We start from the raw sequence: 12436 nt of genomic DNA, 5'->3' as shown, positions 1-12436 counted from the left end.
TGCTATGAAACGCAGGATTAATATATCCGTAAAAGATTAGACGAGCTACAGGCGCAAGTCGCGGATACCGCAACGTCAGGAAAAAAACGGGAAAAAAGTGTATTTCGTTAAGATCTCGACAGATGTTGTTGCGCTCTCTCGAAGGGAGCACTTGAGAATAAACATCAGACGGCTGGGGGCCCTCGCACCTCTCAGCCTGAATACCTACAGACTGGTTATGGCTCGAATCCCTCGAGATCCCCGCGTGTTGTTTCCCGCGTAAGTTTACGCGCCATTGGCCACCAATCTTCGGAATGAAACTGCCGCCGTTCAGCAGACTCCCGGCGAGGCCTGTTTCACGAACGGCGCGCGAAAACGAGCAAGAACGACTGGGGGGAGGGGAGAGGGGGGAACGAACGTGAGCACCCTGAGAGAAGGATCCGGTCGATTGGACCGAACAGCAGCACACTCGGTTCGCGCGCGCCGAGACGTGGCAGCTATACGATTCCTCCTCGACGCGTCGAATAATCCACGTCTAACACACCCGACGATACGCAAGCGATATGGCCGGGCTCACGTATGCTCGCGCGCGCGAATACATTACACATTGTATTCCGCCGATAAACCGCAGCGCTGTAAACGGCGATATTACTGCAAGGCTGAACGCGCGCGCGGCAACTTGTACTACAACGACGTTGGGGAAACGACGCGTCGGGGATGTAATGGAATTGCGTGGCTGGTACGGTGCAGACTATCGGCCCAATCTCGCTCCGTGCTTCCATGCCAGAGAACCGGCGAGCGTCTTCGCCGAATCTTGTCACGTGATCTAACGTGAATACGCCGGTGTAATTGCACCGAGGAGAGAAATTATCTCGGATACCGAAACCACGACGATAGCTCGCGAGGAAACGCGACGAGGAAACTACGGGGACTCGAGATCCCCGCACAGCATTATTAACGCTCGCTCTCAACGATCGGTTACTTATGTGTCTCTCTGCAAACGTACCGCGGCAAATCGATTAGACGTCGATGACTTCCACGAATCGTTTGTAAGAGAAATGCCTGCGATAAAACCAAGCCAGCTGATTCGGCCATACATACACACACGAACACACAACACACGCACGCGGTACAAATGAAAAGTACCGTTGAGCCTCATCTCATAGAGTTGCGAGGACTGGTTGCGAGAAGCAGAAGCTTCTCTCCGTCCATCCATCCGTCCGTCGATTCTCGTCGACTTCGCCGACAACAATCATCGCCGGTTGCTCCCAGCGTTTAATCATGTTACATCAGTACGACACTCTGACAATCCTATCAAAGTAACGAGGTGCGCAGGTCGGGACATACGTACGGCGTGGGACTCAAAGTTTCATCGCGATCGATCATCCCTGATTACTCCTCCATACACGCGCGTGTATGCCGCCGAGACTATCGACAAACCATGTACTTAAGTTCTTACATACGAGAAGCCCGGCTTCGGACGTAGATCAAAGGAAAAGCGTACATTAGTAGTGATTCAAGCATTTACTGTCATATGCTAAACTTCGACCGTCACATTTGACACGCATCGCCTAACTATAAAGCTTTCATAACTTACTGTTTTTCAGATCGAAAACTTCGGACTAACCATTTATACCTGCTGCGCAATCTCAAAGTGTTATTAAAAGAAAAATATTTATATGATTTATTACATATAATGTGTGGTAATGAATGTATTTTGAAAGGAGAAAGTAATAAAAAAAAACTGGTCAATATACTATACAAATAAAAATCGATTTATAAACGTATAGCCATTCATCTATTTCCTCAGCTTGTAAATCATTTTAATTAGTTAATTTGTCGTCTATTGCAGCTTAAGAATTAGAATAAAAATGTATTGCGCAAGAAATAAAGTTATTTCAAATAATCTGTGTATGAATATATCACAAAAAAAACAGCAAAACATTATTATCAATTATATCTCGTATTATTGAAGATATTTCTAAAAATTTGTGGGATTTAATCGAATTGAATTCGCGAATATCGAGTATTCCTCGACGTATCTGGGAATAATCACTATTCATTCTGTCGAGATTTTTCTACAACAGAAAATATAGAATTACGAAAAAAAAGATCAATGCATTTATTGAGGTCTTTGTCTATGTGGAAAGCGGATGTGACGATGATGAGAGAGTAGTAAGAGAATGAGCAAACTGTAAGGAGGTAAAAAAAGAAAGAAAACGGGTCGCGTCTTTCAAAACGTATATGTTATAGGTACATAGGTACTATGCATGAACAGGAGTAACGATCCGCGGTAAAGTTCACGAAGCAATTCGGTCCTGACTGACTTTTGCGGATTGTCATTAGCTTTACGATCGCGCCAACGTCGCGGATTTACATGAGCCGGTACGGTAATAGATCGCGAGGGAAGAAGGTGACGATAAATTTCATATTCTACTGCTGGTAGATATTCACGGGCTGTCTCGCCGACGGAACAGACCTGTAATTTAATGCATGTTTTGCGAGACATCCCTTTATGCACTTCCTGGGACACGTCCGTACAGCCAATCAGGTTTTCACGGGAGACGAGAGACGAGCGCGTCTCATTACTGCAGTTGTTAGGCCATTTGTTCCATCTTAATGTAACTTCTTTTTGTACTTGGATTGCAATACGGTATGAAGGCTTGATTAAGTAGAGTCATCGGTACGCTTATGGTCTTAACACTCGGTTGATTAAAGAGTAAATTATCGCAAATAAATATCAAAAATATGCTACGGGGTTTCAAAACTGTTTTTTTTTTTTTATTTTTCAGAGTTATTTTCAGCGAAATTAATTTTTAAAGAAAACTTTATGCAAAATTATTTTTTGTGCGGTACATAAAATTTCAAAAAAACAATCGACCGAAATTCTTTTTTTTTAACGTTACTTTAACTTATACAATAAAAATTTAGACATCCCGTTTACATTTACTGTACATTTTTATCTAACTTGTCGATAATTTGATAAAAACAATTTAAAAATCAATAATGCATCATATTTGTGAAAAGAAAAAAGAATAGAATGTGTCTGTGGTAGTTTGTCGTTCACATCATTTTTATTTAACGATTTTTCGCGTAATTTTGACGCTACGTCCGTCCGTAATCTGCGGATTAAAAAAAATGTGCAAACTCAGTCAGATGAATTTTCAATATTTTGTTCGAGTATCGGATGCGGAGCGTCCTATCTCTTTGTAAGAGGGATGGAGCCGCTAATTCCGTAATACATTCGGCTTTTCGTGCGTATTCATAGAATCATGGTATAATTACGAACGAGCAGCAATACATTTGAGTGGCAATCGAAAGTCAGGAATTTGAAGCCTTAAAAACAGTTATCGATATTAACGCAAATATGACGAAAAAACGGAATAAACGAAGCACTGGAAACGAAATAGAGGAATGATAAAAGCTCTCATATCTTCCTAACAATCAATTCCTATATTTGAGATATTACTTACCGCACTTTGCGAATTCAGCAAATATTAAAAATACAAGTACGAGTATGTCATTTCTTTCAGCGAAATATTACAAGCGTGCAAGTCATATTTTATATTTAAATTCTTTCACATCATATAAAATTTTTTTTATAAATTTCCAACTAAAATTTTTCTGCAAATATTCTGATAGAAATGTTGGAAGTTAATTTCATCGTTAGTCCGCAATCAATTTTTTTAGCATTTGTCTCTTTTCCTTCTTTTCATTCGTCACGCAGAACTTTATATACGCGATAATTATATAAAGCAAAAGAGTTGCAAAATAAAATTTTCATTTCAACAGAACATCATAACTTTGTATCGTTACTCGAAAGTCGTACTCACACAAAAAAATGTAATATGAAGAAGATACGAATTTCTCTCAAATATATTATTTACACTTCTTATTGTAAATCTTGGGATTTAGCCTTTGGCCACATCCTTTAATGACTCTTCGAGCTTTCGAAGATGTTTGAGACACGCAATAGTCAGACTATGGATGCAAAAAACTTACCTTTAGGCGAAGATCGCTGACGGTCCAGACACGGCTCGCATAATCATTGGATGCTCCAAGAATAAGGGTGCCCGTCGAATCAAAGTCCACCGACATCACACGGCGTTGCTGCCAACGAGGATGCCCTTACTCTCCGATGTACCTGCAGCAAAATGTTCGTGGACACGTTATCGTATGTAACGTATATCTGAATTTAATTCTTCGCGTTTACGTATCCCACATCAATTACTTTGATTCCTATTGCATTCCCGGACCGTTTCATTCTATACCCCTCGCTCAACCTCCCTTTCGCTTATACGGCGCGTTATTCTCTGAATATGACTAATTAAATTTATGCCCTGACGGTTTTAATTGGCAGCGAGCAAGCCGTGCTACAATCCGAAGGGAGCAAGTTATAAGCACCTCAAAGCAAGCAGAGAAAGAGGGAAAGTGAGAGAGGAAAATATAGAGAGATAGACGCAGAGTGGAGCAATGAAGAAGCACGCGGAACAAAGCCGAGAAATGGAGAATGCGTGTAGATTCAGAATAACAGACCTCGAGCTAAGCGGATATAACCCGTACAATAAAGACGAATGTTTCATCTAATTTGTAAGAGGGAAGAGGCAGATTACATTTGAAAGCGTTATAGCATGTACGATCGCCCCTTCGTTACGGTACGGAGAAAACGATTTCGAAGCGACGGCGCAGCTTTTAGTATGCGTCGCAAGGGTGAACTATAACGACGCGCAAAGTAACCTGTTGATTCGTTAATATACTTCATTAAGTGGATCGTGGGGAATCTCTCGAGAAAAGTGATACCGCGGGAGATCGCGTGGAACGAAGACGCGGCGAGATGGACGATGAAAACCAGGTTTTAAACGTCCCGTTTAGGGAAATAAAAAAAATTGACCTCTGATCGGCAAACAAGTAACATAAATGTGCCGATAATTATAAAAGCGCTCTAAATAAAAATGTAAAAAAAAATTAATTTGTTTTACATTTTGTATTGCACTTTAATCTCCATTTAAATATAAAATAAATTTATTTTTCTTAGATTTTTGACTACTGTCATAATTACTGGCATATTAAAATTAAATAGAATAGATTATATTTTATTTTAAGGGCTCTGAGAGAGAAAGAGAGAGAGAGAGAGAGAGAGAGAGAAAATTTAAATATATATAATATAAAAATGCTATAAGAACTACACCATTGATGCAAAGCTAAGAATATTGGAACAATTTACTTAATGTGTTAAGTCTGCAAGATAAAACAATATATTATAAATAAATAAATCGTAAAAATAGAAAGTTACACAAGACAAGGAAACATCGATTTGATTAATCGTTTCAAATATGCACCAATAAGTATTTAATCATATTGGTTGAAGTAATTGTTTTGAACAAGCAATAACATTTCTAAGAACCAAAAAGTCCCTAAATTTTAAAAATCTTTTTAAAAAATTCCATACGCATGTTATACATTTGTAAACACTGAAAGCAATAAAATTCGTTACCGTACTATTAATAAAAATGTAACAATATCAGTACACTAAGAAATAAATAATTCAACAAAATGTTTTGTTGCGGACTGCCAACAAAAGATATACTTAATATATTTGCTGTTAATACAAATACAAATGTGGATTGAACTATGTATTTATATTGCAACACCATATATTGTTGTATTGAGTATATCTTTTGTTGGCAGCCGGCAATAAAAAAAATTTGTTGAATTTTTTTCTCAGTGTCATACAGACAAAAAATGATTGTTAGAAAAAGCCGTGATGATAACGATAACGTTATAAATAACACATTACAAGTAACTTACTACTCAATTCTGATTATTTTAAGACATCTAAGCGCAATACTAACTGTAATTAAATCATAAACTGCAAAATTGTGCTATTGTATCTGATGCGACATGAGAGTCACATTCCCGCCAATTCGGAGAACACATCATTCATAACCGAAACCCATTGAATTCGGCAAAACTTTTTGTTCCGTGATGATGTACGAAAAAGGATGCAACGGGGAGTGAAAATCGCGGATATGCGGGGAACAAAAAAATACGGAAAACATCTTGCGAAGACCGCACCGTTGGAATACGCGCGAAAGACGCCTGAACGACGACCGCCATGTCTAACTAAGCGCAGCCACGTCGCCGCGCGCGGAAATTTGAATAATAACACGATCGGTAGATAAACTCTTGGCGGAACGTTCCCGCCGTTCACACGCGATACTCGCGATTGTTTACGTGAATATCGTTCGTTATCCGCGTGAATGCTCCGGCAAGTCGCATTCTTTTGTCTAAAATTTCATTTAGAATACTAAAAAATCACAATACATAATTTAAAAAATTAAAATATTTTGCGATATCGAAATCTATCTCTTTAGTATTAAATCATTTATTCCTTTCTCATTTACAATAATTATTAAATATAATAATTTGTAAAAACACAAAAATATTTCTGTAGAACATGTATACAATTCCAATGTAACTTTCTATTTAATCTCAAGTTCAATTTTCTTAAAAACCGAAATAAAATATTACACATATTAAATATAATATTAAATATATAATATTAAACAAATCATAATCATTCTATTAATTACCTTTAGTAATGTTCCAAAGCTTCACCTTCCTATCAGCACCTCCAGTAGCCAATATTCTATCAGTAGGCGACCATTTAACAGCACATACTTCTCCCTCATGGGCACTCTGTAAGGTTTATAAGCACTTAAGATTGCTTGACATTTTTCATGCTTTCAATCAATTGCATAAATATTATTTCAACAAAGATTCGACTGCACAATGCATGATGATATCATAAGCAGCATGTAAATTATACAGTCTGTATTATTTTAAATATTTTGTTTTTATACTGTCATACAAAGCAATTTTACTAGCAAACAAGTAAAACGTGAGAATACTTTATTATTAAATTAAAATACACGCATACACCAGCAAATTTAAACGCCGCCTTATGTTATAAAATTTAAATACTTGAAGCAAATATTTTACAAATATAAAAGTAAAAATTTAAAGCTTATTCTTTATAAGTTTCCTTTAAATTAGTAAACTCTAAACATTATTATAACACATTTTATATATAAATAAAATAGAAGCAGAGGAAATGACAAACTTATTGTTCAAATTTTATCAATTAGAACTGTATAAAACTCTTATAAAACTTGCAGCAAAATATACTCCGCTTTATATATTAATTAATACTTCTCCTCTTTTTCAGTATTAATAACTAAAATAAGCAGGTATTACTCAGCATGCCATTCTGCATGCATATTCTATACCAGAATATATGATCCAAAAAAAGAAATTAATTCGCAATATGTATAACATACTTTTAAAATATAAAAAAAACACATATAATTATGTAAATAAAAAATTTTAAAAATAAATTATTGAATAAAAAAAATTAATAAACCATATTTACGGAGCCTGATAATCAATCAAGAATAAAGGAGATAGGAAGAATACGGGTCAAGATATAGGGTTTTGTTGACCTCAGATGGATTTTGTTGACTATTTTAATAAAAGCATTCTAATATTTAAAAAATATTTGTACTTAAAAATACTTAATTTTAAAAATACTTGTACTTAATCTAATCTCGATAAAGGTAAAATAAAAATTGTAACATTATGCATTTTCAATCACATACACATTACATTTTACGGACAACATTGTTTTGTATATTTAAAATTTAGAAAAAACCTAATCAATGGTATTCTAATGTTACCATTATCTTATATGTATAACATGTATGTGTTGCGATAATATACATTATTATGTAAAAATTACATAATAATAGATAAAATCACCTTTTTAATAAATGCATTTAATTCTTTATTATTATAAAGTTTATATAAACTATATAAATAAGATCAAGTAATCCTGATTACTTGATTTCAATCTGATTCAGCCTCAATGATAATTAAATAAATAAATAATAAATTATTTTTAAATAGACAGACCTGTGTCTTGAATAAACTCGTTTTTCTTTCTTATTTCTACATAAGTGTCATTCCTCTGTTGCAGAGAAAAAAAGTCTAATTAACTAATATAATACTAAATAAGTTAAAAGGACATTGTGGACATATTGAATGTACATTTTGCAAAGCATATACAATACACAGTCTTTCATGTAACAGAAACGTCACAACCACAGCATTGTAAACTACACCACTCTTTTCGGTGTAATTGGCTGTAAAAGAAACAAATAATCCAATATTTAAGAAGCGTCAAATATTGAAATAAATCTAAACAAAAATATTTGTTTAATAATTAAAATAAAAATTAAGACGTGTGCTAAAAATTAAGGTCTTATAAATATAAACATATTCGTATACATACACAAAGCATGCATTCCCGTATTTCAATGTTATTAAGAATACGGATTGTGTTAATGCTTTCATGATAAATAGCACAATGATATATTTGAAATTCAACGTACAAATGTTACGGATACTTTCGTTGGCACTGCTGTCGGAAGACCAGCAACTTCTTTTAAGCTTAAACGATCAGGACTAACAGGTCGCGTATCTCGTGCTGCATCTTCTAATTCCTTTTGCATCTTTGCTTGTCTTTTCCTATAATTTAATGAGAAACATATGCATTAAGTAAATGTGATATTATTAGCATTCAACAAAGTTGCAAAGCAACTTAAAGCATGTATAACAATGTTGATACATTCTGCGAGCTCTTTCACACCATTGCCTAATGTGAAAAAATTGTATCCGTTAATATATTAGTTAATCAATATTGTATTTCATAATATACATTTTTATTAACTTCCAATTAAATATTTTTTTAATGCATTTTATTTTTAGTCTTCTTGAACATTTATCAAATAATATAGATTATAAAAAGGATGATATATTATTGGATATAGAACGTTCATTTTCGCTCTTTATTAGAATCCCGATATTTCTATAAAAATTATTTCTATTAATTATAAGAAAAAATAAAGGCATAGACATTATAAATTTGATTATCTTTTCAAGTTTGTTTTCTATGTTTATGAGTATAATATATAGTAATTCACATTATAACTTTACTTCTCGTTTTGAAGAATTAAAGAATTTCGTATTGTTTAGTAAATGTACACAATCTTTATATATATATTTTTTTTTTAGATGACAAACACAAAAATATATTATATACATGCTACATAGTGAATGCCACTCCAACAAATAGAATACATGAATCATAAAATACAAAGTGCGATACAGTCTATAGCTTCGTTAAGTTGTCTATCCCAAAGCTATTTAGTATTAAGCACAATGTTCACTACATTTCATCAAACTTACCCAAATTTTGATAAGGTATGCATCAAAAAGGCTGTTGGACTCGTAAAACTGAAACGAAAATGTCAAGCAGTGTGAAGTGCTTGTGTATAAAGCCCTAGAGTGACTGAATATTGTGTATACTCTGTGAAAAGCTCAAGACTTATTAGATAAGTATCTACAGCTTATAGGCTTGTAAAAATTCTATTAATATAAATTTTTTTATTATTAATATATAAATTTATATACACAAATAAGTAAAAGTAATTTTTTGATTAAAAATTTATTTTGTATATATGACATGGTTGTCATAATAATTAACATATTTGAAATTAAAATTTTGTAACACATGCATTTTAGTTGCTTTAATTAATAACGATCCGAATTATTTAGGAACAAACTTGAAAAGATTTATAGTACATATAGTAAAAATTACATTTTAAACTGAAATAAGTTGAAAATAATATTTTAAAAGTGAATAAGATTATATGCACTTCAAAATTAATTTGCTTAGTAAGAAAAGAGTAGAAATTCTACAGAAAAATAGTGCTAAAGATAAAGATTTAGACGAAAGATTATGTTGCAGGTAAACTAAACACCCAGTTTTATATGCAAAACTATACTACAATACATAAACATATATACAAATACATAAGAACTAAATCAATTAAAGTGCAGAAAAATAGGTTAATTTTTAAAAGCTGTAACTAAACAGAAATGCATTTACTACACTACAAGTACAAAATTATAAATGAGCATAAAGTCATAATTAGCATGCAAGACTATACATATTTTTCATCATGTTGCATATAAAAATAGCCAAAAAAGAAAACACATATTCAATCTAAATAATATAATAACAGAAATGAATACTGTTTTGCTCTTAAATTGTAAAAATTTTACAACTTCTATAGAATAATTCTAAAAACAATTCTATAACTTCTAAAACTCGCGCAATATGTTAGATTTTAATGTTGAAAAATAAAATTCATCACTTTACCCATGAACTGCATGACTAACATAACAAAGAAAGATAATATGGATAATTTTTGTTTGTCTTTTAAATTCAAGATATATATTATTGCTCATACACACTTACCTTAAAAAATTATCATTTTCCTCATTCATCTTTTCTGCATCTCTAGCTTTATACTTTATTAAGCGCTCAATCAGCTGTCGATTTTCTTCCTATAAATTTATTCAAATTAAAAAATTATAAAAATTAAATAGTAAATAAGTAATGTGAAAAAACAAATGTCTACCAGAAATTATCCAATTTCTTTTAATGTATACAAGAAAATAATGGACAAAATAATACCTAGAAAATATATAACTTTTATTATAATAATTAATTTATTCTTAATACAAATTAATTCTAATTCAAATTTTGTTCTTGTTAAAATAAAGTCATACAATGCTCAAATAGTTATACATATGTATTATTTTGTTTTAACGAAATATTGTTTAATTGATTATATAATTGAGAACAAAGAAATTTTCTTCTCATTACTTTCCGCATATTATTTTTCAAAAAACTTGACCTCTATTCTTCAAAATTTCAAAATTTTTATTTGGCTAGCATAACAGCATATTTATAGTATCAAATTATTGTAAGTTTTAAGGAACAGTGTGATACACAATATCTGTTCTGCTAAATATATCATTATACTGATAAATAATTAAGCATCGTATGATCTTATTTTCAACAAAAATAAAATCTGTATTAAAGATAAATAATCTAACCTTTTATTAATAAAATAGTAATATCTTTATTAATAATAGTATATCAATAAAGTTTGCTATTCATATATTATTTTGTCTATTTTCTGTATATTTAAAAGTATGGATTTTCAAGAAAATAAAAAAAAATTTTTATATAACATACTTGTGTTTTCCTAAGCTTTTCTTCTAAAGACGCAAAGGCAAGTTGCAAGGCTTGGTGTTCATCCTTGAGCATCTGATTAATACCTTCTAAATCTTTCTCTCTACCAAGAGATCTGGTTATATCTAAACGTAAGTTAGCATTAGCTTCGGAACTTTCTGCAAGACTGAAAAAAATAGATAAAGATTAAAATTATAAATATGTGAAATTTATTAATTTATAAATTATATAAATATATAAATAAATATTATTACAAATTACCTAGCTTCCTTTGCTTGAAGTTCTTTTGTCATTTCTTGCAATTTATTATTGAGATCTACTATTTGTTGTGTATGCTCTCCTTTCCTCTTGTGCAACATTGCCAATTCCTCCGCTTGTTTTAAAAGTCTAGCTTCAAGATCAGGATTTCCACCCATACCAATACTACCATTGGATGCCTCACGACGAAGAGTCTCGTTTGTAACAGTCAATTGCATATTCGTATTTCGCAGTGTGTTTACATTTTCAAATAACCTATTATCTGCAAAATACAGTAACATAATCAAATTAAATTGTGTAATAAAATAAACTTAACGACTGATAGCTAACAGAATTAGTAGCGCTAATAAACTAATAAACTAATAAAGTAACATTTTTTACAAAAGATAAAAACAAATAAGAAAACAAATAAACAAATGAGACATGTATTTAAATGAGAATATAATAATAACGTGAGAAGATAAAGACTAATCAGATAAGACATATGGTATGTCAGAACAGTTCTTTCCTCAAAACAAGAAGTATTTTGTGTTGACATTTGTGTCCCATCGACTTAACTTAGTAATAAAGCTGCGAAAAACTTACGTAGGCTAATGAGATCCGCAAAGCAATTGGTTTGCGATCTGTTCCTCTCGCGTAACTGCGAAATCAAATCTTTCCGCCAATTGACATCTTCCCGAGCGGCGCCGAGCGATACACCTGCTTCGTTCGAGGTCATTTCTTTCAGCTGATCCACGTGCACTGTTAAAACAGGCGGTCACCAATTGATTTAACCTTAATCGGGGTCGTTTCGACGAAGAGGTCGCGAATAATGCTCTCCGACAGTCCGTCACTCCATGGCAGTCTCTCAACACGTGCGACGGGTAACTTCGTCCGGTGAAGTTACGTTCTATCATCGGCCAGCGTATAATGTCTAAACGTTTGGTGACGAACGCGCGTCATTGTCCGTATCAGCGCGAGAATACTTTTAATCGTGAAAACAGCTACTCTAACCTAACATACATACCAAACACTACGCTGCTACTTTGAAATTGT

At 32.9% G+C, this 12436-nt stretch overlaps 1 protein-coding gene across 3 annotated transcripts; it reads right to left on the bottom strand.

Annotated features, from left to right (window-relative positions):
* Positions 1-4061: 4061 nt before the first annotated feature.
* Positions 4062-12409, bottom strand: LOC118648503 (autophagy-related protein 16-1-like). Of its 3 annotated transcripts, none has more exons than XM_036294822.1 (8): positions 11987-12408; positions 11405-11663; positions 11147-11309; positions 10361-10449; positions 10262-10276; positions 8430-8565; positions 6573-6678; positions 4062-4123 (listed from the first exon to the last, which is right to left on the bottom strand). In XM_036294822.1, the coding sequence occupies exons 1-8, from the start codon at positions 12117-12119 to the stop codon at positions 4077-4079; spliced, it is 948 nt and encodes a 315-aa protein (XP_036150715.1). In that variant the 5' UTR covers positions 12120-12408; the 3' UTR covers positions 4062-4076. The 3 variants fall into 3 exon arrangements, with proteins under 3 accessions (XP_036150715.1, XP_036150716.1, XP_036150717.1); XM_036294824.1 differs by lacking the exons at positions 4062-4123; positions 6573-6678 and adding exons at positions 7984-8180; positions 9286-9333 and having other exon boundaries at positions 11987-12409; XM_036294823.1 differs by lacking the exon at positions 10262-10276 and having other exon boundaries at positions 11987-12407.
* Between the last annotated feature and the right edge of the window lie 27 nt (positions 12410-12436).

The sequence above is a fragment of the Monomorium pharaonis genome, unplaced genomic scaffold (genome assembly GCF_013373865.1).
Source record: "Monomorium pharaonis isolate MP-MQ-018 unplaced genomic scaffold, ASM1337386v2 scaffold_473, whole genome shotgun sequence".
NCBI lineage: Eukaryota > Metazoa > Arthropoda > Insecta > Hymenoptera > Formicidae > Monomorium > Monomorium pharaonis.
Note: the sequence above shows the minus strand (reverse complement) of the source record. Positions and strands in the feature narration are given on the sequence as shown.